The sequence below is a fragment of the Lissotriton helveticus genome, chromosome 9, assembly GCF_964261635.1.
Source record: "Lissotriton helveticus chromosome 9, aLisHel1.1, whole genome shotgun sequence".
NCBI classification, from domain to species: domain Eukaryota; kingdom Metazoa; phylum Chordata; class Amphibia; order Caudata; family Salamandridae; genus Lissotriton; species Lissotriton helveticus.
This window is the reverse complement of record NC_136070.1, coordinates 1087837995-1087865315: the sequence shown is the minus strand read 5'-3', so window position 1 is coordinate 1087865315 and position 27321 is coordinate 1087837995. Positions and strand designations below refer to the sequence as shown.

At 45.5% G+C, this 27321-nt stretch overlaps 1 protein-coding gene across 1 annotated transcript in view; it reads right to left on the bottom strand.

Moving 5' to 3' along the window:
* Positions 1–27321, bottom strand: part of SUCLG2 (succinate-CoA ligase GDP-forming subunit beta) — a 600661-nt gene that overhangs the window by 25927 nt on the left and 547413 nt on the right. The window contains exon 10 of the mRNA XM_078661482.1: positions 4976–5096. Coding sequence (XP_078517608.1) covers positions 4976–5096 — 121 coding nt within the window. The remainder of the gene's footprint in view (positions 1–4975; positions 5097–27321) is intronic.

Genomic DNA, 27321 nt, shown 5'->3' with positions numbered 1-27321 from the left:
CTTGTGTCTTCCTTTCCCCTCAGTGAGGTTGTGTGTTCCTATTCTGGGCCTTCTCCGTGTCTTTGCCCTTGCTCCTCCCTTGTTAGTATTTTATTTATGTCTGTTTCCCTTTATTTTCTTTCTTTTTCTTCTTCAGGCCTGCTGCCCCCTAGTCGGTCTTCACTGGTGTGCTGCCTAGTGTTGCCTTCCTACACTGGCACTGATCGTCCCAGGGCTGTTGCCTGTCTTGCCTGGCTGGGGTGTGTTCCTTGAGGAGGTTGCCCTTCCTTCCTCTCCTGGCTTGAAGCCTCGTGGCTTCACTCTTCCTTCTTGATGGATTGGCCCCATGTAAGAAATCCTGTGCTTGCCCTCCCCAAGGGTCCACATGTGGGGAGCGTGTACTGCAGCTGCCCTTGATATCGGTGCACTCCTCTTCACGCGCTCACCTGTGTGCAGAGCGTGTTTCGATTGTGCAGCAGGCGGGCCGCCGTTTGGTTGGGGGCGCACCAGCGCGGTGACGGGAATGGGCCTGCAGGTGGAGCAGCAGCTCGCATCGGTGGTGCAGGGCGCTTGGTGATGGCGCGAAGTTCAGGCTCTTCGCCCTCCAGCGCAGTGCTTGTGGAGCATCAGGAATGCAGGCATTCATCAAAAGGGGCTGTCCGAACGGCGCTCTGCACCCGCCGCCAGCATCACGGTGGGCCTTCACCGAGCAGCGCTGCATGCGCTGTGCACGTTGTGCAGGGATCACGACAGGGGCAGCAGTAGAATGACAGCGAGGGCCAGGGCCCTCCTCGTCACCAGTGTACCGTCCTGTCTGGCAAGTACAGATGCAAGGCCTACCACATACTATTTTGCAAAAGGGTGTACAAAGGATGCAAATGACTGAGACCACATTCAGTATTGCAGTGTCGGGAGATGACCCACGTGCGGGTCCTCCCCTTTTATCAAACCACGCAGGCCACGCCTGACCTGCAGATGACGTGGGTATAACATCAGGCTTTTGCCATGAACACAGGACCACTAACTGTTACAATATAGGGTGCAGCCAGAGACCTTTTAAGGCATTGGCAAAGTAGGCTCTTGCCCAGGGCGTATGCCGTTTAGGGGGTCCCTGATCCAACCAGCTCTGCAGAGTCTTGCCCTGATGATCTTGAACAATACTTGAACAGATTGTTTTAAAAACCGTTTTTCTTTAATGTATTTTTTATGTGGGTGATGTGTAAGAGTCTATTACAGACATTTTACACGGAAAAGTTGCATTTATGTTTCATGCAACGTCTATGAAAATGTTTCTTTTAGATCAAAACAGGACCTCACACACAAGAAATTGGAGGGTGTCACAGAGATTATTTGCAGTAATATTAGTGAGCTGTTTCTGTGTTACCATATCGAAAACGCACTGCACTAGCCATGAATATTAGATGTAAACACATTTAGAATTTGGACCAGTGTGGCTGTGCCCTGTCAGAAATCTGGACAAAGGGGCATGAAAGAGCAGATATTGGATCATAAATTCAAAACTGTACTGAGCAGGGCCCCCCAAAATACGCTTGGCCCAGGGTCCCCCAAATCCTTAAGTTGCCCCTGGGAGCAGTGCCCAGGCAATGTGACAGATGGGGGGTATGTTAGAGATATACACGCATATTACAAGTGTGATAAGGACTAAACCATGTAGGCAGAGCACCAACCTAGACACAGGAGAAGTGACATGCTGTGTGCGTGTATATATATAAAAAAAGGGGCAATTAGAGAAAACGTATTAATCCACATGGTAACATGCCCTAGGCAGAAAAGATATTGATTCATTAAAATAATGTCAAAAGGGCTTGAATGGGAGCTGGTGACAAGCCGTAGCCCTGCACCCTTTATTATTTGTATTATTTAACTGCAGGCAAACTACATATGCTGAATGAATACACCCCAAGAAATAAGAAGGAAGTGAAACATCAATCAAGGCTGGCAGCCTGAGCAGAAACGTCCTAACCTTTAAAAAGCCCAGATCCCACCTACGCTTGCTAGAAATTACACAATTTTAAAAAGGCCCAGATCCCACCTACTCTTGCTAAAACAATCCTGCATGTTTAATCTTAGCCCAGCTCTTCTCTGACCAGTGGGTTTTGTGAAAAACATTATTTACTTATGTCTCTGCATGCTGACTTTCCTTCCGATCTCTTCCTTCTGCTCCCTTTCCAATTTCCCCTTCACCTGCTCCACCAGTAATTCATCTCTAGCAAGAGATCTTTGATCTAAAACAATAGTAGCCAATATGTATAATTTCCTGTCCTAGAGTCCTCCTAATCCAGCCTCTCTGAACATCGGATCTAGCCTAGGTGCTGCTGCAACACAGGCCCTTGTAGAGTACATTCTTCTCCTGCCTTGGTCATCCAAGAACTCTGGTCTTAGGCCATATAGACAACATTTTAGGAAATAATCAACCTAACCCTTACTATTGAACAAGAGCAGTATCCTCAACATGCACTGCGACCCTAACAGTTTTTTGCTGAGCAACCTTACATTTAGAAGATTAAGAAACTTTATTTAATATTGAGGATTTTCTTTGTAATTTATGTCTCACTATTCGTAAGAAGAGGACTTCCACTGAAATCAGACAACATCTGAGAAAAAGTGCCTCTTTTGACATGTTTAGCACTACCTCTTGCATGGAAATTGATGTGGTTTCGGCTGTAGAGCACAGGGTACCTGCCAACCAGGTCCCCAGTGCCAGTGCTTCTTCCCAAAAACTATTAAACAAATGGACCTTCAGGGCCCTTGTAAGTCCCTGGTAAAGGGTACCTAGGGCATTTGGAATGAAGAGGGTTCCTCTTAGGGCATGCATTGCCTGGTGCAGACAAAACGACAAAGGCGACATGGCTCACTGATTGTGTGCCATGCCAACTTGCACTGCCTAAGGTATAGGTAAGTCACCCCTCTTGCAGGACTTCCAGCCCTAAAAAATGCAAAAACAACAGTTGATGCACAGAATGCAGAACAATGTTATACATTCATCCCAGTACAGAGATTTGGGCCTAAATCCATCGTTTTTCTGCTCACCATGCCATTCCAGTTTGAACCCAGCCAAATGCAAATCAGTCTAGACCCTGTGCCCCATGGGAACAGTCCAGCCCGAACTCCCAAGCCAGGTCCTCCCTGGACTGGAAACAAGTATCCAAGGCAAGGTGCACTATACCACAGGTGTGGGCATATTGGCATTAGAGCAGAGATGCACCTCCAATATTTATGTCCATTCTTGGATTTTATGAGTCCAGGGAAGCCATAGAGAGTACATGGGCTAGAAACTCGACAATTCGAGCTCCCCAGCACCGTTATGGCTTCTCTAAAACCAGGAGTGTTTGGTACCAAACTACATCTTTCAATAAACCCACACCAATGCCATTATGTAATTTATTGAACCATGTATTCAGAGGGCACATAACAGGTGCCCCCAGAAAACCTACCAAGCCTGGTGTAGTCACAGACTCACTGTGGCAGCCTGCCACCCCCAGACATGTTTCTGGACCCCTGGTCTGAGAGCCTCTGCTCTCTGGGACATGAAACAATGCACATCCTGGGCAGAGGTGACAAACCTCCTCCCCCAGGATGGGCACAGTGCTCAAGAGTGAAGCTTCAAAGGCCTGCCGCCTATGTAATGTGGCCCCCAGCCTCTGCCGCTAGTAGCAGATGGCAGCCCCTTCTTACAACCCCACTTTGGGCGGGAAAACCTAGGGAGAATAGGAGGTGTGCCTATCCTTGCCAACTCCACCCCTATGGTGAAGGAGGCGAGGTGAAGTACACTTTTCAGTCCCCTCCATCTTGTTGATGGAGGGACCCCTCCAATCAGGGTTGGACTATGCCCCCTCCCACAGGAGGGTGAAACAATTGAGGGTGCAGTCACCCTAGGTAAGGTGCCCATTGGCTCTACCTGACACTCCCTTAAAACACCCCTAAACTTAGTTTTTAGGTGGCTCCCTCAGACCCAGAAACTAGTTCCTGCCGACCTAAGAAGAAGGACAAGAAGACGTTGTGCAGTGAAGCATGAATTCACTCACTGACTTGCCCCCAGCCGTACCGGCTTGTCCCCAGTTACAAAGACCCTGCAAAAGAAGACTACACCTGTCCTGCAGCCAGCAACTTCCAGAACCAGAGGAAGGCGCACACTGGCATGCATGAAGGACGCACCACTCAAGGGGCCCTGATACAGTTCTGACCCTCCACCCAGCACTCTATTCCTCCCCGGCACAAGCTGTTGGTGAGGCCCTTTTGCATTGCCATGCACCAAATAGACCCACACCTCACACAGCATGCAATCGGCGATCCCAATATTAGACTTTTATTGATCCGGGCAGAGTATTGTTTCCTATCTGTCGCATTAACCTTAACACTTGCACCATGCATAATTTAACCCTATGCATGCCTGCACGCCACAATATTGCACGCTCAAGCACTTTATAGCTTAAGCCTTGCGTAATGTCACTTCACCCCATACTTGCTAATCACTTGACCCCACACCTCAGGCAGCTGCTAACCTCGTTCGGCAATAAAAGTTAAGAGACCTCACATTTTTATATGGCTTCATTTTATCGCACAATTTATATTGTCTTTTATGTTTTTTTATATTTAGTGTCTTTCTTTTATGCTATCGCTCTAGAAAAATCTTATAAGTAACCATACAATAATGATCATTCATTCATACAGTATCTGTACAGTTGATGCTACGGCTATGCTTTGTTATTCTTCGATGTTTGTATTCTAATCAATAAAATAATTTTTTTTTTTAAAAAGGAACCAATTTGAACATCCTTTAAATGGCCCCACTCATTACACGGGGCTGCACTAAAGAAGATCACTGTCACCAAGCACTCCTCTCAATGGAAACACTTTGTCCGATATAAACAACATACATTAACTTAACCAGTCGTGGATACCATACACAATTTCTCTAAATATAAGCAGTATGCTCGCTAAATATTTTTTTAAAACTTCAATTAATATTACTGACCTTCAAGTCTGACAACCAAAGGCACCCTAAGTCCAAGTTCTCGGCAAGCCTTGGTAATGCCATTTGCAATAATGGCACAATTCACAATTCCACCAAAAATATTGACAAGGATAGCTTCAACCTAAAATTAGAAAAAAATGGACATTATTACATTTGAAATTAATACTTCTAAATACTTTTAACAAGCATACAACAGGTAAGTGTTCGAAATAGCAACCCATGCTTTCATCTTTTAGAATAATAAAAAGAGAAAAAGAAACAACATAAAATCGAAGCCAAATGTAGGATTTTTTTCTGATACGGAATGAAATGTAAGTCTGAATAGTATTCATGGTTGTTCACTATGTGCAATCAACTGATGTTTTCAGTGCCCATACAGCCGTTTGTCTTGAGGCACAAGCTACAATAATTGAGTGCTTTAACAGGAAGCTGTCCGAAAAAATAGGTCTTCAGCAATTTTCAAAATCGTAAGTGGCCCTTTCTTCAAGAACAGCCTCTGGCAGTGAGGTTTGATACCTGGACTGACAGATTTTGACCGCCTCCTAGTCTTTTTTTTTTTATTATATTGAGGAATAGCCAGAAGGTTGGGAGAACTGGTTCTGTCTCTTCTGGCTTGGGTTTATGAACCTAAAAGCTCCTGCAAAATCAGCGTAATTGTTTTTAAAAGGTCAATAAATGATAACAGATTGTAGACCCTTGGTGGCTCAGGCATGCTTGCAATGCTTCCTAGTTTGTAGGCTCCAGCAAATGCAAAACCTTGCCACCGGACTTCTCCTAGGACTGAAAACAAACCATATCTCCCCTTTTTGCCACCTCTCCGCGGGGTACAGTTGAGAAGTTAATCTGATTCAAATTCTTGTTCATCATCATCATCTGAGCTTTTTAGCAGCAAGAACTGGCACTCCTCACCTCTACATTCCACTGTTGTAATTCTGCAGTTACCCTCTGCTCTTCTTCTGACTGTCTTTTATCCCCAGATGAACAGCTGAGAGTCATACGTTTGTGGCGTAAGCATTCAAATTCTTGACTGTTCTACTGACCTGGATCTGACCTGTTCTAGACTGACCAACTTACAGAAAGAAACTAAAATAACAGGCTTTTCTAACTGTTATATTGCATGATGTGCTGTTCTGCCCTTTCGTCTCTTCTTGAGCAGTATTGCTGCAATACTTAAGCATTTGCAATGCAGTAGGTCTTGCATTTGCGAGAGTTTGAGCTGTTGGCATTTTAAATAACAATGCTGTTTATTTACATGTTGGTTTTTAAAACATAAATAAAAGGCATTGCCATTTACAATACCAATAGCTTAAACTCTCGCAAATGCGAGACCTATTGCATTGCAAATGCTTGTTGCCTTTGCCTTCTGTGTTTTTGCTGTGTGTTGGACTTCGTTTTTGCTGGTCTAGATGCTTTGGGCTCTTTGCTACTGCTATTCATTGCCAAAGGGCCAGTGTTCCCTGTAAATTGTTGTTATGGATTAGTGATTCCATGAGTGGCATATTTTATGTACTAGTCAGTCCCCAGTACAGTGCACTGTGTGTGCCCAGGGTCTGTAAATAAAATGCTGCTAGTGGGCCTGCAGCACTGACTGTGCCACCCACATAAGCAGCCTGTAAATGTAACTCAGGCCTGCCACTGCAGTGTCTGTGCGTAGTTTGGCAATGCCATGTCGACCTGGCAAGTGCACCCACTTGCCAGGCCCGAACCTTCCTTTTTCCTACATGTGAGCCACCCCTAAGGTAGGCCCAAGGTACCCCCGTGGGCAGGGTGCAGTGTATGTGAAAGGTAGGACATGCCCTGATGTGTGTGGCACATCCTGATCGTGAAATACTGCCAGTTTCGTTTTTCACTTTTGTAAGGTCCCATTGGATAGAATGGGAAGTTTGCTCATAACATCTTATGAGCATTACTGTCCACGGGAAGAAGATAGGAAAATTTAGGTTTGATATGCCTGAACTCAGCATGTCAAGAGGCATCTTTTAGTGAGGATTTTGTATTATAAAAAGAGGATCTCAGACCACAGACTTATAGATCATTTCTGGAATTCAAGAGGAACTTTTGCCAAGGAGAAGAGCTGGAGAAACTGAGGAGACGCACTGCCGCTTTGCTGTGTGCTGTCTGGGGTTGGCCGGCAATGGCTGTTTCTGCAAAGGAAACGACAAGGACTTTGCTGTGTGCTGTTTCCCCTGCTTGAGGAAGATATCCAAGGGCTTGAAATACAGCTTGCCTCCTGTTTGGAAGTCTCAGGGATACAAAGACTTCACCCCAGCTCCTCTGAACTCCCTTGCTGAGAGGTCTGACCTGCCAAGAGGTACCTGCTGCTGTTCTGGGCCTCTGGAGATTGTTTCTGCTGTTAGGAGCTGGAAAATTAATGCCATGAGGAATAGCGCAACGCATCCGTACCAGTTTCCGACACATTGCAAAACAAACTGACGCAGTGCCTGCCCGCGGCTCGAAAAATGATTGCACGCCACATCGAGTGCACCGATCTACGAAGGCCGTGATTACTGCACCGATTCCTACACGGGCCCTGCTGTGCAGCTGCAAGAACCAACGCATCGTGGGACTGCAGCTGAAGAAATCAACTTAAGTGCCGTTGCCGCCGCCAAATACAGAACCGCTGAGCGCCAAGTCTACCAGGACGCTGGGGCAGCAGAAAGAAACCAACGCATCACATCCCCGCACAGTAAGGAACCAATGCATCACCTCCCCTGGGGTAAGGAATTAATGCATCACCTTCCCTGCGCGTAAGGAGCTGACGTATCACCTTCCATGTGACTGTTCTTGCTTTTAATTTTCACGCATCTAAGGTACTTTGTGATGAAGTGTCGCATCTGCAATTTGCTTTGAACTGAACTGTTTCTACCTTCTGAAAGTCATATTTTCATTACTGTATTCTGGATTTTTGTTGTTTTGGTCTTGTTTGGTTTGGATACAGATGACTTATTTTTCTAAACTTCTGTGGTGTCCATTTGTAGTATTTTCACTGTGTTACTGTATGCGTGCACAAAAGCTTTACACACTGCCTCTGAGATAAGCCTGTCTGCTCGTTCCAAGCTACCAAAAGGATGAGCAGGTTTTTTTTTAGAAGTGTATCCCTCTTACCCGGACTAAGAAGAAGGGTCCCTACTTGGACAACGGTGCAAGCCATTGCCAACTAGAGACCCCCATTTCCAACACTCAGCAACGCAGAGCTTTGCATCCTGCACTCTGATCACCTCTGGGTACATTAGGGCACATTTCTCACACAACACTGGGTTGTACATGGAGCCCAGGCGCCAAAGGCACATTGTGTGCAGGTTTGCATCGGACATCTGCTTCATGAAGTTACAGCACAGTTGAATCCTGTTGTCTTTTAGACATCGTCCCTAGCACACAGTCTGAAAATATTATTCTCATTTTAGAGTCGTCAGAGAAACAACAAAATAGAGAGCGGAACTTGGGATTCCTGTCAAAAAGGAACAGACGTCATAAGACAAGGGTGACATGTATATGAGACCCCGCTCTGTCACTTTCAGAGCGATAAGAGATCAACACCTGTTTCCACGCAGGAGTTGTTGCTTGGAGAATTTTTTGGATCCAACCTGACGCCTGGAATATTCTATAGGTTAGGAATCAGCAGTCAGAAGTATCCATCAAAAGCAGGTTTGTAATGCTTATGTAGGGTGGATGAAGAGAGTGGTTTTGAACCTTTATTAAACATGATAAAATGAGGGAACGGACCTTTGAAACCGTAGAACATGGGCACAACTCACGGTGTTGGACCGAAGGTCGAGGAGAGGAAGAAACATACTGGGTATGAAAGAGAGATCCTCTGAAACGGAAAGGATAATGATTTGTTTTAGCTGTTTAGGAAAGAGTGATGATTTAGTGTGATCTCTCACGCTATGCACATTGCAAGTTTGATTGATGCAGAAAAGTGTCTGAAGGCTCCCTACCTACTATGCTGCATCTTGCACTTTACTAGGGCCCTCCAAAAACCCCTTTGCTTGCTTTCATGTAGGCAATATATACAGTTAACTCGACGAAACTGCCCATCCAGTATATATGAAAAAATATTACTCACAATAAAAAAACTGTAAACGTTTTACAATTATCAGTTTGTGTAAAGCACTACAGTCCCTTTTTATTAAACTTCTCAGTTACACACCAGTAATCCGACATGCTTATTTCACTTAAGATCTGGAGTTATTACACAATAAATATATGCAATTGATATTGCAGGCATCCTCATTTAAAGATTTCTTCTTGTTTCTTATTTCTACTTGTGCTTCAAACCAGTGACAGGAACAGAAGACAAAATATTGAAGAAGATTAGATGCAGCTTGTATAATTGATGTGCATGTGCCCGACTAATAAAAATACTCTCGTAAATTAGAAAGGAGTCTAAAAGAATTAAATCAATAGGAAAATGAATCGGGTGGAGAATTCAATCTCCGGCTTTATTGTAATCTTATAAATAAGCCAACTGATCAAGTTAGACTGCACATGATTCACTTGTATATACTGCAACAATTTGCGTTAACATTGTTTATATTTGCTTTTCGAACAGTATCAATCTGTATAAACTATTTTTGAAATATAATTTGGTTACTTCAACACTAACATATCACACCTAGCTTTACATTAGCAGGAATTTGAACCCCAAGGAACAGACAGTTATTCCTGAGCCTGCAGAAGCAGCCAGTGAACGAAGGAAGGTAAAATGAACACTCCATTCACTTTGGGGCTGATTCACAGATGTAAGTTGCACTTTTGAGGAAGTTCACACTTTGTGTTAAGTTTACTACTTTCGGTATTCACAAACTCCAGGAGTAAAAGTACATGTCTCTGGCTCATAGTAAAGCAATTGGCTTACTCTGGGATGGGTTAGCGACGTCCCTCCTCATACCCCTCACTGACCCTTTCAAAACCCCTCTTACTCCACCCTAATCTCATCCCCTTTAATATTAAGTGTAAGAAATTGGGTTGTTGGTTGACTGAGGATTGAGCCCTGGCCGAGCAGCAACCCCAATCCTTATCAGGGAGAGGCAAGAGCCAACCCTCAATAAACCTGTGCTCAACCCTATGGTAGCTTGAAACAGAGCAGTCAGGCTTAACTCAGAGGCAATGTGTAAAGTATTTGGGCAACACTTCAAACATTATAACTGAAAATGCAACACAAAAAGGATCCCATACTATGTTATTAGAATAGAGTGGGTTTTAATAAATAAAACAAGACCAAAATTTCAAAAATCCAATCAGTAGAACCGGAGACGTAATTTTGAAGATTTCAGTGAAAATTGCACCAAAAAGCACAAAGCGCCAACTCTGGATATCTGGTTGTGCTAGACTTTGGACAATGTCAAGCCGACAACGATAGAGTATGGGCCAGCTACAGGGACCCCAGTTAGGCCCACTTTACATAGTACCTAAAATCCGGGTTTGCGGAATGTTGCAAGGCTGCGAAGCATGGTCCAGCGTCTTTGCTGAGGATCCAGTCGATGCAGAAGCGTTGCACAGTCGAGGCAATATGTCGGTTCTGAGAAGGTGTGAGGCTGCGATGCAGAATCCGGCTTCGTAGTTGAGGCTGCCATCGACGAGGGATGCAACAGCCTTTACCAAGAATGTGTTGCAATTCTGAAGAGGCTGCAGATGTGATGTGAGTCACAGAGGCAGAGTCCAGGTGCAAGGTTGATGGAAGCCTGTTGTGTCCCTGAGGCTTCTGATCAGGAGGCCAGACAATTAGCCCTTGGAGTCAATCTGGGGTGCTGGTTTCAAGAGATGCAGGTCCAGTCTTTCTCCCCCTAGCAAAATGGCTGCAGACAGCAGTCCTTCAGAGCAGTAGTCTAGCAGAGTGGCAGTCCTTACAGCAGCACACAGCCACAGGTTCACATGTGTACTGAAGAATTGGTGTCTGAGGTCCAGTATTTATGCCCAGGTGTGCATTTGAAGCGGGGAGAAGCTTCTGGAGGCATGTCTTTGAAATGCACAGGTGCCGTGCATTCCTGGCCCTTGATCCAGGCTAACTACAGGGGGTATGCAGCAGTTTGTGTGGAGGCAGGATACAACCCATTCAAGTGTAAGTGGGGCTGTGTCTAGCTCCTTCTTACCATCCTACCAGTGATGGCCTATTCAGAAACACCTAAGGTCCCTATTGTGTCTGGCTATCTAGTGGAAATACACAAAGCCCAACTGCCAACTACACCCAGTCATATGGCCCAGAGACCGGCTGCAGGCACAAATAGCTAGAGCAGGAAAGTGCCAACTTTCTAAAAATTGCATTTTCTAAACTGTAATTTTAAATCTGACTTCAACCATAGGTTAGAATTTTGCATTGCAATTCCAAAGACACAAAACATAAAATGGGTACCTGCACCCATTTGGAAATTAGTTTATTAAATGTAATAAGATAACTCAAATGTTATCCTATGAGAGAGTTAGGCCTTGCAGTAGTGAAAAAAGGATTTAAGAGTTTTTCACTACTAGGACAAGTACAACTTAAAAGTACATATCCTGTGTTTAAATACATTGCACTCTGCCCAGTCCAGGGCCTACCCTAGGGATGACTTATTTGTATACAAAAATGACCTGGCAAAATGTTTATTTTGCCAGGCTGAAATGGCAGTTTAAAACTGCATACACAAAATGTAATGGCGGCCTGCGACATGGTAAAGTGCTACTTAAGTAGGTGGCACAATCAGTACTGCATACCCACTAGTAGCATTTACTTTACAGACCCTGGCCACAGGTAGTGTCTCTTTAATAGGGATGTACAAGTAAATTAAATATGACAATTAGGTATAAGTCAATCTTACCACTGCTTTAAGGAGAGGGACACACGTGTTATCACTGGTTAGCTGTTGTACATTGAGCAGAGTCCTAATGCCAGCAAAAACGAAGTCAGCAAAACAAGAAGGTTAAAGGCAAACAATTAGGGGGACTCCACATCAAGTGTGTCAGGCCTAACAGTAAGTCTGGTCCATTTCCCATCCACTCCCTGGTCGCTCCCACATTTACTACTAAAGTATATTCTTACATGTGCTGAGACTCCGCAGTGGGAGTGGAGAACTATGCACACATAAGCAGTATAGGCAAAACATACATTTTAAAGTCCATTTTGTTCTATGTTTTCTATCACTACAAAACATACTGCAAAGCGCAATTTGAGAATCAGGCGCTGTTGTATATTTTATGTACTGAGACATATTATACATATTCCATGCCCGCAAAACAAACCTCAAAACATATACGGTAATGGGTAAACTAATATAAAACAGGGATCTTAGCAGTTCGAGGTATCTCATATTTTCTCTATGTAAAGGGGTTGGACTGAGGCAAAAAATAAATCAGGGTGTCAAGATAAAAGTGGCCCACATTTATGGACTGGGTAGTAAAAAAATAATTGGATAAATATATCTTCCTGCTTTTGACAGGAACAAATCACCAAACATAAAAGGATGGCAATGTGCTAGGCAAAACGTTTGTGAATACCCACAAACTTTCTAGGTGTTCACCTACTCAGGAAGGCATCTGTGGTTTAGAATGCCTACAGACCTCCCCTTGGAGTAGACTTGTTCATATCCAATTATTTGCAATAGTGAAATATTACAATTGAGCAAAAGATTAAGAATTCACGTTTTCTGAAACAAAATAGTCAACTAAATTTACGAGTGCAAATCAAGTTTTGTGTATAAATAACCTGAATTTCCACTCATGAAAGAAGTTATCTGCATACCTAGGATCAACTTAGAGACACAAACACATTTAAGAATCTGCTCCTTTGTGAGCCCACGACAAGGAAAATTTCAATAGTCAAGCCTTGTTCTTATTATTTCTTTATTGCCAATGTATTTCTTTCTCCTTCACAAAAGATTATGCATTGTGTAATATCGACATAAAATATAGCTACCAGTTACAGTTCATGGTCATAACATGCACTTGTTTTTACGCAAACGTATTACAGACTCCAGTGTCAACAGTAGCGAGTCCTTTGGTACCCAGTCAGTCTCAGCAGTTTCTGCAGAGACAACAGCTACTTTTCTGAAACGGTTGCTAGACAATTTCATGACAGATATAATTAAATGAGCTTGACAATCAATCATCACTAACATAGATGACTCTTGATTGTCTGCCTTGAGTTGTAGCTACTCCATAGGCGGTCACTGTAATCTGTGCCCCCCTACTGGTACAGAAGGCAATCTTCTATCAGGATGGTGTACCTATGAGTAGCATCGATCTGCGTATGCATTTTGCCAAATTTGGAGGTTGTGTACGCATGTGCTACTTCCTTGCTTACCGGGGTCACAGAGGGTTGACTACTTTTTTAATTGGGACAGCTGTCACAGATAACACAAGGGATATAGGGATTTGCAATCTTTTTGTCTTATTGCTGTCTCCTATTATTTAAGGGAGATAATTTGGAACGAGGAAGGGTGACCTCTACTACTTTGGCATCCCTACATTTGTTTTCACATTAATATTATCTGCCTTATCAGACAGGTTATATAGCCCCTTCTATTAATGTCTTCTAAAGATGATAAATCTTGAAGAAATACATGGTTTGACCTACAGTAATTGGGACAATGGCTTATCGAAGAGGACCCTTGATCTCACAGCATTTGAAATATTTGCAAAGTAAACTTTCCTGGCCTGTAATATATGTTACCTATACTGAACAGGGCATGGTCTATAGGATAACTCTCACTAATTGATGTAATTTGAAACTAGATATTTACAGTTCCTTCTTGAGCTTTTTCTATTTAACAATTTTAAATGTTGTCATTTTAGGTATCCTATTCTTTAGAGAGGCCATTAATTTTATGCTGCTACATTTGCAATATTTTTGCTTTGCATCAATATATATAGATGGTCATATCCGTGACTTGGAATAAAATATTTTCTTAGGAGCCTACAAGTTGTAGATAGTAATAGTTGAATATTTTCACGGGTCCAGATTTCATTAATTACAAGATACAATTCCTGCCTTGATACCTCTGGGTAGATGTATCCTGCATTGCACCTTCAGCCTGATGCCGAAATCTCCAGCTATAACCTATCATCTGCCTTTCTTGAAATAGCTGTGAGATTAATGTGATGTCCCTCTAATATTCAAGATAGATTTCCAGTTGATATGCAGGTTTAGTTGAAAAGGTTTTGGGTGTGTCCTTTGTACCCTCTCATCCTTCCTAGACTAGTAGTGTAATCCCCAACTCAGTTGAGAAGTATCCTGCCAACAAGCCCTGGGAAAGGCACTCCATCCGTCAGCTTTCTCAGTTTCTAATAATGGGTGGATGAGTAGCAGGTTCGTTACAATAGCTAATGGCATTAGTACATTTGGATGCCCTAATTCATCCATCATTGAAATTCCAAAGTCCACCTGGTTATAAAGAGCTTTACAAATCCTCCACAGACTAATGGGGAAGACGTGAAGCAGATACACCTAACAGCGTTGAGCAAGACAAGCTAACAAGTAGTGGGCACAATCAACTTGGTGTCCCAAATGGATATTCACCAATACTTTAAAGACGAAGATAATGACTTTCTAACATCAAGACCAATAGTGAAAAATAATATGAAGATGTGAGTGCTACAACAAAAGTGGTGAATGTGTGGAATTTAGAACTTGACATTCTTAAGATAGTCTTATTCGTGACAAAGCTATATAGAGGTTTGGATTAAGAACCAGCAGTCAGCATGGAAAGAAAATGACATAGCCTTAAAATTGTATGAGGACACCCCTTAACACAAGGCCAAATTCAGAGACAATAATTATTAGCTAGTACATTAGAGATGTCGTGTAACTAGTTTCCTCATGTTTTAACTCTCTCTTCAGTACTATCTTCAATACAGTTGTCACCATGCTCATAATATCTTGACAGTTCAGAAGTAATGGTTGTTTTCCTAAACATAGTAAAAAACTATCTAGCATCCAGATGTTGACAATTCGCCCTGCCTGGACTTGATCAGCATAAGATCATGGTTTTGGATGGAACTGAACAGGTAAAGAATACCGAAGAAACATTCAAATGAAAGCAGGGCATAGCTCAAAATTTAGAAGCTGGTTTTGAAGTCTCCGATGGCTATTATGAAGTAATAATCATGTCTGTATGGAGTGTATGTATTTCTGAAACAAGGGACCAGAAATAAGCACACAGGAGGTTAGTAATGTACAGTGCCACGTTGTTAAAAGCATAATATTCTGCCACTGTAGAAGCATCAACTGCACTGCGAGTTTGAGATTTAAAATGAAAGTAAAAACTGAAGGTAACCGATCTATTTTTCAGGCTGATACCTTTAGATCTGCACACAGTTTGGATTCACAAAAGATTCCCAGATAGGTCAAGCAAATATTTTAGGGTGATTGCTGTTGGAAGCTCTGGAAAGAAAGAAAACTAGCACTAACCAAGATGTGCTGGGCCACAAAATATCCACAAAGACCGTCAGCTGGGGCACTATAAATGCAGTAGTAAGTAGCACATAATAGACTAATTATAGTGTCTGAAAGCTTCCAAATGAGGTTAATCAATCAAAAAAGCTGCACTTTCAACTTTTTTCAGAAGGTACAATAACACCCTGTGCTGACTGACTGGCTGTATGAAAGCAAAGGGCAATGCAAATGACAGTGTGACATATGATTCTCTGCCTATTACATGACAATTCTTTCGAGAAGGACCATTAAGACTGATGAGTTCTCTAGTCACATGAAACTAATCTGACAAATGTCAAGCCAATGCAGACTCTTCTCTGCTAAAGAAGGACGCGACTGAGACACAAATCTGTAAGCCACAGTTATTGTGACATGAATGTGATTAATGTGAAATACAGGAATGACCTTTGGCGGGGAAGGGGGTTTAACCACAAGTCAGGGCATACCTTTTTAAAAATAGACTGTAAGGAACAACAGCAGATGTTTGCACTTCGTCAATTCTTCTAGCAATGATAAAAGCAACTTAGAAAATTGTTCTGATAACAAATAACAATAGCACAAGTGTTCAAAGGATGGTGGGTAACACCCATGCACGTCTTAACTCACACTGAACTACACAGGTGCATGAGGCAATACAGCAGCTGAAATAAATGATGAAAGAACTTTTCAGACTGCTGTAATATAAAATAAATATTGTCATACAGCTCTCTCTTAATATACCTCAGCGCTTAGAGATAATCCAGGATAATGGACTTTTGAAACCCTACTTTAGACAAAGAAATTTTCAAATGATTCCAGCAGAAAAAGTAGTTCAATAATGCTTATGTTACCACATACACAACCATTCATCTATCATCTTGCATACAAAGGCAAATGTTAGAGAGATATTAAACAAGAAACATAGCTAAGCCTTCTTAGATCAGTTTGGACACAATGCTTCATCCACTCTGGATTCAAAAAAATAATTGCAAACTGCTAGGCTTGAGTTTCAAATCACTACAACATTCTAAGGAAACAGGTTGGGGAAAGTCGTCAAAACCCACTCACACATCTGAACAATAGGAACGGGATTCAAGTACTGCATATTTGCTTTCTCAGATAGAAGGTATTCCTTGCTTTAAACCTTTTAAATAGGTCCACCTGGAGAGTCAGTCATCGAGATACTACTGATGTATCAGATCATAGTTGAATTCTCATATGGGGTGTTCCTTCCCAAGAGACGTAGACAATTTCTTTCTCATATATATGATGAGACCTGACCAAAAATATGGAACTTCTACAAGATGAAATTGTGTTAAACAATTCCTTTAACTTAATATGTTTAAATAACTGGTGTACTCTATTGCCCTGATAACAAACGGCCTCATGTACCTGTTGCGATTGCAAACTCTGAGATCTGCAAAATGATAGGGTTTGATACCACATAATGAATTTTCTGAAAGTGCTAAAGACCTTTCACAAGTCAGAAAACGTTGTTGACACATAAAAAGGCTTTTGTGACACTGTCCAAATCGAAAATACGAGAGACCACTGATGAGATACCAACACCTCAAAAAGGGGTGGTATCTGATGCACAAAGACAGGTCGCTCCCCTGCTGCCGCGCAGCTCCACCTGTGCCCCAGCGCCTCCCTCGCTGCCGCTGTGTCATCCCATTCCAGCTGCTGCTGCCCTGCGGCCCCGCCCCCTCGCCACCCCGCTCCCACCTCCCAGCTGCTCAGCCCTCCCTGCCTTAAATGGCAGTCGCTGCGCGGGCCGCGAACAGCGGGCACGCCGGAGGTGCGCCAGAGGCAAGCCTGTCTGCGCCCATCCGCGCCTGGACTGAGCCCAGCGCCAAAACCTTTGGACCCCCCACACACCACGACGCCAGACTCCGATACGACGCCAGCACTCTCCTCGCACTCAACACCGGCCATGACAACCGCTGCTTCCAGGCCGCCCCGAAGTGCACCCATGGACCTTTTTTCTTGCTGCACCTGCAACTTCACCTGCAACAGAACCACCAAACCTCCAAGGACCGGACCCAACCACCTTCGCTGCATCCTCCTCAACACCCGCTCTGCACGCAAACACGCCGTCGAGCTCTGGGACCTGCTCGACACCTCTGCCCCAGACGTTGCCTTCCTGACCGAGACCTGGTGGAACGACTCCTCGGCGCCCGACATCGCCATTGCCATCCCGGACAGCTACAAGATCACCCGCAGGAACTGCGTCAACGGAACTGGAGGAGGTCTAGCCATCATCCACAAGTCCACCCTCCAGTGCTACACCCACGCAGACGACACCCTCAACAGAGCCAAACACCCGCACTTCTGGATCCACATTGACCCCAACACCATCCTCAGAGAAACACTCGTCTACAGACACCCCGGACCCTGAGCTCAGTTCTGCGATTCCATCGCCGACCTCGCCAGCACCTACGCACTCGCCTCCACGGACTACATCCTCCTCGGGGACCTGAACTTCCACCTCGAGAACAACAACAATGCCAACTCCGCCATCCTCATCGACAACCTCACGAACCTCGGCCTCAGACAACTCGTCACCACACCCACCCACGCCGCCAGCTACACGCTTGACCCCGTCTTCACCACAAGCACCCACGTCACCTTCAACCACACCACCGAACTCCACTGGACTGACCACCTCTGCATCCATTTCACCTTCCAAAGACCAACCACGCACCACCGCACCGAACAGCTGCCCCGCCGCTGCTGGAGCAATGTCACTGAAGACCAGCTGACTTCCACCCTCGCCCAGAACCCCCCACCAACCCCACCGACTCAGACGCCGCCGCAGCAACCTCAGACAGTGGATCGACGACTGCGCCAACTCCCTCGCCCCGCTCAGGAAACCCTCCAACAACCACACCAGCAAGAAAGCCACATGGTTCACCGAGGAGCTCCAGACCTCCAAACGCACATGCCGGAAACTGGAGAAGAAATGGCTCCACGAACGCACACCGGACAGCCACGCAGCCCACAAGGACGCCATCCGCAGACATCACCACCTCATAAGAACAGCCAAGAGATCCTCCTTCAAAGCCCGCCTGGACAACAACGCACACAACAGCAAAGAGCTATTCAACATAGTGAATGAACTGTCCAACCCCAACACCAACGACATCCCGCCTTAACAAGATCTGTGCGACTCACTGGCCACCTTCTTCCACCGCAAGATAGCCAACATCCGCGACAGCTTCAACACCACGACCACCCCTGCAGCACCAGACTCCAACACCCCCTTGAACACCACCAGCACCAACCACCTGACCTTCTGGTCCAACGATGACGAGACGCGCAAGACCATGAACTCCATCCACTCAGGATCACCATCGGACCCCTGCCCACACCACATATTCAACAAAGCGGACGCAACCATCGCACCCCAACTACAGAAGGTCATCAACATCTCCTTTGAAACAGCGACATTCCCGGAAAGCTAATAGCACGCCGAAATCAACGCCCTCCTCAAGAAATCCAAGGCGGACCTCAAGAACTTCCGGCCCATCTCCCTGCTCCCCTTCCCGGCGAAGGTCATCGAGAAAATCGCCAACATGCAACTGACCCACGACCTCAAGGAGAACAACATCCTAGACACGTCCCAGTCCGGATTCAGACAAAACCACAGCACGGAGACAGCCCTCATCGCCGCCACGGACGACATCAGGCGCCAACTCGACAATGGCGAGACATCAGCCCTCATCCTCCTGGACCTGTCAGCCGCCTTCAACACGGTCTGCCACCACACACTAAAGACACGCCTCCAAGAAGCCGGAATCCGAGAAAAAGCCCTGGACTGGACCATGTCCTTCCTCTCCGATCTGAAGCCACCGACATCATCTGCGGCGTACCTCAGGGTTCATCCCTCAGCCCGACCTTGTTCAACGTTTACATGGCCCCCCTCGCACAAGTGGCCCGCCAGCACGACCTCAACATCATCTCCTAAGCTGACGAAACTCAGCTCATCCTCTCCCTCACCAAGGACCCGCACACCGCCAAAACCAACCTCCACGAAGGAATGAAGGCCGTCGCAGAGTGGATGAGGAGCAGCCATCTGACTCTTAACTTGGAAAAGACAGAGATCCTCGGCCCCACCCCCTCTGCCTGGGCGACTCCTGGTGGCCGACCACACTGGGAACAGCACCGACACCCAGGGACCACGCACGCAACCTAGGATTCATCCTCAACTCCTCCCTCTCCATGTCGAAGCAGGTCAACGGCATCTCCTCTGCCTGCTACAACACCCTCCGCATGCTCCGCAGGATCTACAAATGGATCCACACCGAAACAAGAAGAACGGTGACCCAAGCCCTCATCAGCAACAGACCGGACTACGGCAACGCACTCTACGCAGGAATCCCTGCCAAACCCCTACGACGACTACAAAGCATCCAAAACGCCTCCGCCCGACTGATCGTCAACATCCCTCGCCGAAGCCACATCACCCCCCACCTGAGACACCTGCACTGGCTCCCCATCAACAAGAGGATCATCTTCAAGCTCCTCACCCACAAAGCACTCCACAACACCGGACCAGCCTACCTGAACAGCAGACTCCGCTTCTACTCGCCACCAGCCTCACCCTCGCAACTGTCCCCCGCATCCAACGAACAACCTCTGGCGGCAGATCCTTCTCCTTCCTCACCGCCGAAACCTGGAACACCCTCCCTACCCACCTGCGACAGACCCAAGAACTACTCACCTTTAGAAAACTCCTCAAGACCTGGCTCTTCGAGCAGTAGCAGCACCCCCCTCCCCTCAGCGCCTTGAGACCCACACGGGTAAGTAGTGCGCTTTACAAGTGACCGATCGGTTGATTGATTGAGGAACGTCTGGTTGTAGCCAATGGCAGGGGATTGCAAACTGTGACTTGCAAAATGAATATTCATTAGGCAGGCAATTCTGCAGAGGCTCTGGGTCTAGGAAGAGGGCCGCCCGCAACAAGGCTTTAACAGCAGCAAGAGCGAGCAGAAACAGAAAGCGAAGCCGTAAGGAAAGGAAAACAGTGCCCCGCCCACGATAAGGAAACGAGCCGGTGCAAGGCCAGAGCTGTTGCGAGGCCATGGCAAGGAAACGAGGCGCTGACGGCAGGCAAAGGAAAGGAAAAGGCCAGCACGTTTCCTGGATGAGGCAGGTGGCAGGGAAGTGGCTGGGCCCCAACTGAAGAAGCATATGAGGCCCTGGGTGGAAAGTGGTCCAGAACATGATTTGTTGACTTTGCTTGGACAGTCGGTTCATGCTACATTTTGTTTGCTCTATTTCCTGCAACAGTTTACTCATGTAACGGGTCCTATGTTACAGTGCTCTGACACCTTCGGGTAAAATCAGCGCTTTATAAAAGCGCATAGAATAAAATATGATAGAATTAGTCGTACATCTGTAGGTATTCAGACACATTGCGCTGGATTTACTGACTTGTCTGCGTATGTAGAGTACACCTACGGAGGATGTGTGTGCAGAAGGAGTGCCATGGAATTCAGAGCTGTTTACAAGGACGTACAAACAAAAATGTAGGGATCTGCACTATCGCATGGGTGAATCTGGTACACACGCTCAAATACAGTGACACGTTTGGTGTAAACAGAGCATAGATGCACATGCGTAGGGGGCACACACGGACTGTGACAGTCCAGAGTTGGGAACAGTGCACGGTAATGGTTGTAGTTTTACCTTTGTGGACCAAGCCGCTGCACGCACCGGCCAGGAGTTTCAGTGCAAAGCATTGAGCGAGGCCGCATAGGGCCCAGCTTGTTCATATCTCACGACCAGAATCCACTCGGGGGACGGGGCCCGTCTTTTTTCTCCCACCACTGTCCCTGTGCTTTGCAATACTTGACTGCAGTCTTCATAAATTGCTTCTCGGGGGGGGTGCGCCATATGGTTAACTCATGAACACCCAACTCTTCTCTTCGGAACTTTATGCACTACTGAATGCAACGAACCTTAGGTGACTATGACTTCCAGGGCTTGGCCACTGGGACCTAAAATGGGAGTCCTCAAGTGGATTTCTCTGCATTGCTTACGTTTTGTTTGTAGTGTTCCCCCTCCCTCCTGGAGATGATTTGTAGGTGGTTCAGAAGGCCTTAAACATTGATCTAGCCAGATCAGGGAGCCAAATTATGTGAGCATAGTGTGAGAGGGTTGCCTGACATATGCTGCCCAGTTTTCTAGGGGGCACACTACGCCAGTCTACAACGACCCTTATTGATGGTAGGTTAAAGGCAACCTTATTAGAAAGCTATCCTAGTGGTAGCTGTGGAGAGCAGACGTCAGGCTAAGGCTTGTAGGGAGGTAAAGCAGCTTGTTTTACCAATAAAAATCTCACGAGTGAGGAAATGAAAGTTGAACCACACCAGGTGGATATAAATATAGGTATTTATTCTAAACACATCCCTCCCTTTAGGAGGCTATGAGGCAAAGAATTACAGTCAGTAAATTTATTTAATGCACAGTAACTTAGCACAGTACACGTTGTGCCCTAGGGGTGTACCGAACCATATATCAAAGAAGTGGTATACGGACCACGGCAGGCATGCTGACGAGGCTTGCAGCCTTTAGAACGGCGGGGGCCAACAGGAAGCACTCAAGGTAGTGACACATGGGGACCCACGCGAAGGAAAAGCCTTTATCTCACAGGTCATCTCAGGTGAGTACTAAGATATATGACATCAACCGGTCTGATAGTGTCAGCAAGCGTGGAACTTCCCCACGCTAACGACCGATTACTTGGGGTCCTGATAATACTACACACACTGGCCCCGGATGTCACACCTTACAGCCTGGCACAGTTAGGGCTGTGCTAATCCTTTTGGGTAAAGACTTTGATGCTGCACTGTTGAACAGACTGTCCTTTTTTCACGCATAGATCCTATGCATAAGACGTGGGGAGAAAACCAGGATTAAGAGGTGATGTCCTCGCCTGCAGCACAATTTTCTTGTAGTAACAAGGAACGTGAAAACAGGAAGCCAATTTTACAGCCTAGCATGGTTAGGGCGGTGCTGATCCTATGCTTAACGACTTAGATGCTGCACTGGCAAACAGACTGTCCCTTTCAAACCTAGATACTATGGCCTACAGACGTGGGTAGAAAAACAGGAATAGGAGGAGATGTCCTGGTCTGCAGCAGAATTCTAGTAGCCATGAAGGTGCCGTGGCACCGCACTTCAACACTGTGTATCGTCCTTAAGGAGTCATGAGGGCGCGATTGTATCACGGTGGACCCCACGCACTGGGTCACTGTACTGCACACTGGATATTATTCTTTAATGAAGGTCATTCTACAGGGCACTCTCCGTAACACTAATCCAATCACACTACATGGGACACAAACTGAGGCTATGCTTAACACTTACAGTCGGAAGTGTCAATGAGTATGCAGCTGGCGCTAATCTTATCTAAAACTTAGCAAGTGATGGCAATGTAAGACTAGCACGTGTACAGCAGTTATCGCCAGAAACACTAATGGTTTGTGTTTATCTTTTCCATTTATGTATGGCCGGGTCCATGGTGGATATCTGGAGTGCTCCACATCACAACAGCGGCAACAGGTGGACAGCCCAAGGGATGCTTACGTCAGGTAGAGGATGGCAAGCAGCAACGCAAGTGTGATGGGCGAGCAATCAAAGACGCAGGAGGTGCCAGCACAGAGTTGATTGTTTATGGTGTGTAAACCCTAGATTGGGCTGGCCGCAGTAATGTAGCGGGATGTTGCGTCACACAAAATGGCGGTATTTTTCCTGAACAGGAAATTGTATTTCTACAGTAACAGCGCCTGCGCTCGCAGGGCCGCCAGTGTCAGCATGGTATATGCATAAGGTTACCAATTGGTAGGGCCAACGATAGGGATGGGGCAGTGCACAAGGGTGTGCATTGCTAGCCTTGGCAACCCCAGGAATAAATAGGCCTATGCAACGCCTCATCACCCCTGGTCGGGAAGTGGGGACTTCCATAGTAAAGTAGTAGACATGTAGTAGACATACACTTAACATTTCCCAGAGCGTAGTGGCCAGGTGTGGGGGGTTAGCAGACTTCGCGATACGCCAGTGGGAGATGTACACTGATAGTACCAGGATACACCCGGTCACGGCGACTACAGGGACACCAAAGATGGGGTCTGTCCGTCCAGAGTGGGGAGGAGAGGTACCCGATAGGCACGCCCCCCCACCCTCAGTCATTATCTGACATGCGGGTAACAACGATTGGGGTTTTAATTGGGCAAAAGGGGGTTCTGGTGGAAGGGATAATCGCACTAGCAAGCTAGTTAGCAAAATATAAAACACAGACTGCACCATAGGGGGGCTCAGTTGTTTCCCAGACTAAAGGAAAAGGGGGGGTGGACTTGGTGAGTGCGCAGAGTCACTCGGTGAAGAATCACTCGGTAAAGAGGATCAACACTTGGATTGAGAAATTATTTCAGACATCTCAATTGCAGTATATCCCACAGGGGTGCATCTGAGAGGGACTACCTGGGGGACGGGGTCCATTTAACAGAAGCAGGGAATACCCTTTTATAAGGAATATCTGGGCATGGGTTGAGATCTTTGCAGGGATGTTATGACCTTTCTACAGGATGGTTTGGGGGGGGCCAGGTAGTCGGTCAACTACACTGGCCTGTGGCGGTAAGGTCATAATCGGTGAGCAGCATTTTAAGGTCCTTAGGGGGGGCGGGCCCATTCACGAAAGGGGCCGCCCGTCGGGAGGGGCCATTGGTCTCTCCCAGAACTTCAGGGGCAGGATATGATATCCAATACTTAGAAGGGTGCAGGGGAGGGAGTCTACGCTCTCCTCAGGCTGGTAGCCACCCCTCACAGACACTATGACATCATCAAGGTGCGCGAGTGTACGTGCCCTCCTGTTATGGTTAAATGGAGTTCAGGGAGCGCACATGGGTCAAACGTGCCCTGGGTTGCGCATGCGCATCTCGAACGTGAGAGCGTAGCTGTAAAAGGATCTGACACCGGTTAGCGACCTTGCCGTCCGACTTAATTATTAGAATGCATTTTAATTTTCAGGATGTTAGATTCGGTTAGGAAACACGCTGTACTAGATATTTGTTAAGGTTAGCCCATCATACCATGTCAAAAATGGAAGATAATCTAATGTTCTGAAATGTGCATTTAATAATTGTCTAAATGTTTATTTTATTAAAATTTTAATTTTTGTTTTCATATTTTAATAAATACGGCCAGGGGGGGCCCTGTACCCCCTGACTTCCAAAGACCCATGTGTTGAATGGTTGAATTAAGCAATACAGTCGGTGTATTAACCCCTTTGACGCTCATGACGAGCTGGGCTCGTCATGAGGTAGCCTCCTCGCACGCTCATGACGAGCCCAGCTCGTCATGTAAAGTGCGATATGAAAAATCTCAGCACAGGAGCGGAAATCATGCCGCACGCATGCGGTTAAGGAGGGGGGTGGCCGGTAGTCCCAGACCATGCATCTCAGGGAACACGGAGGAGAGGACAACTAAGGGAAGCCCATGAAGCACCATGCAGGGCTGGCTACGGCTCTCCAAGAGGTCAGTTGCAGAGGATTGCAAACTGCGACCTGCATAATGAACATTCATTAGGCAGATAATTCTGTTAATCCCTGTGATTTAAGCACGGGCGACTGACAGTGGTTAGACAAACTGAAGCTTTCCTCTCTTCAACTTTTGTGCGTTTAATGTAACGCACAAAGTAGCAACGGGTACGCCCTAGGCAGTATACGGTCCTATCAGCACAGAAAGTGTTGCCTGGAATGTTCTGAAACTCCACCCATCATTACTGGCTTGTTCCCATACACATTTATCTTTCTATTTTATACAGCACTGTGCATCAGCTCACAAATAATTCACGCTGCAGGAGAAGAGTAGTCCAATAGGCGCCTGGAGCCGCGATCAGAAATTCGCTTCCCCCATTTTTTGAGGCGTTCAGATAAAAGCAGTGCAAAACAATCCAGTTTTAGGTACTTTCAAACTCTCTCTTTTACAAGTGATCATAACACAAGGCTTTCACAGCAATAGCAGGTAAGTCATGTTTCCACCCTCCCTCCAACTGTCCCTAGCTTCAAACTTCCACCTTACACCACACACGAACATCACATGACATCATTCACACTCAGCATTGCAGGTCACAGCGTACGCTTACAGGGAAAGGGGAAACACAAGATACTACATGCACAAAAGGAAACAAATTATTTCACACACCCTCTACTTCTAACATACCAATGTTCACATGAAGTTCACAAAAGCAGGACTGCTTGACTGTGTTAGGCAGTACTTTAGTGCACTTATATTGTGTACTACTGAGGCAGAATCGTCTGCTAAACAGTGAGACTCCTTGACAATAAGTATTATAATAAGCTATTGTCATTAGGTTGGAAATTAATATGAGCATCCATAAAGTCGAGCACTGTCCTAAGAGTCCATTTATAAATCCATAAAAAGGACGTCAAACTGTCTGCGCTTCTAACACGAGTCTGGCTCGTATCCTCTAAATACTACACCAACAACCTAAAGGTGAAATATCATGGCTGGGAGATAGCTCTTAAAGGAAAATAGATGCCACCATAAAGCTTTACAATTGCAATTCTTTTTTTTACATTGTAAAATAAACTGAGGCCAAAGTAATACAATTAAATATTCACCCAACTGCAGGTCAGTCAGGTGGGCTGGCTGGCAGCTAATGCAGTCAAACATGGCACAGGTAGAAAAAAAAAAGCGTTACAAAAACAGTGACAATTTTACACTTTGAAAGTTTCATTGCATGGTATCAGCCACAAATGTTTGCTCTTGCGCAAAATAACTGCAAGTCAAATGAGACGATGCTGTTTACTGGCTGATTTGTCATGATTCTGCACAACATAATAATGTGCAGGGCAGCTATATTGTACCCAAAAATAGAACCCTTCTGAATTTAGTGGCATAACAAACACAACTGTCTACAAACGTAGTCGTCAATCCAACTATATTCAGTACAATCAATTCTTAGTTTTAATTAACAGGAGAACACGAGGAGCGTCTCAAGATTTAATCTAACCTGCTTGAAAACAAGATGTGTTAACTAATGAAAATACAATTGTCTCTCTTGGTTTCCACTTTAAAGGATATGAGCACATAAAGAAAGATAAGAATCAAGGTGGAATGAAGACTGAGGTTAACAGGGGAAAAATCTAGTGAAAAGAAAGACCTGAATGCAGGAATTGTAAAGGACTTGAAGCGTGCCGCTGAGCGGTCCTTGGGTTCCAGACACCTCCCCTGCACGCCCAGAAACTACTCTGGGAGGGAACTAACATATTTAATGAGGGTTTGTTGAATTGTACAAACGCCTCTTAATAAACTCTAATCTTGACTGCTCTCAACACTTGCCCCCACCACCAATCCTTCCTTAAAGCCCATAGCTGCCTGCTGCTGGTTGCGGCCCCCTACTAGATGGCATACACTGCTCTGTGGACAAGACTGGAACCAGAAAAATGGCCGAATACTGCAGAAGATTGAGCAAGGAAACTTGCTCGGATGCAATCCTCTCAAATAACGTATAATACTGTAACCAACATGTTAGTAAATACTTATGCATTACATTCTTTATACAGAATCTATGGGAAGCTTGCTTATGTGTATTACTAATAAGTAACCAGAGTGACTTAAAATGGCTGCCGAAAACGCTGGAATTTACTGCGCATGCGTGTACTGCATCTACGTAGTATGACGTCCATTGCTTTGGTGGAAAAACTTTGCAGCTGCGCAATAGCTACTAAAATGGGCACTTGAAACTCACATGTTAATGCACAAGCTATGCTTAAACTAAACCTTGCACGTTTTATTAAATTGCTAATGCGAAAGATTAAATAAGTTAATGGGAATAGAGTAGAAATAGGTGGTATACAGTGCATTAATTTATTTCTATATTCTAACATGTCTTTCTTTGATTTTGTTAATAGTTCGTTTTTTGGGCCTG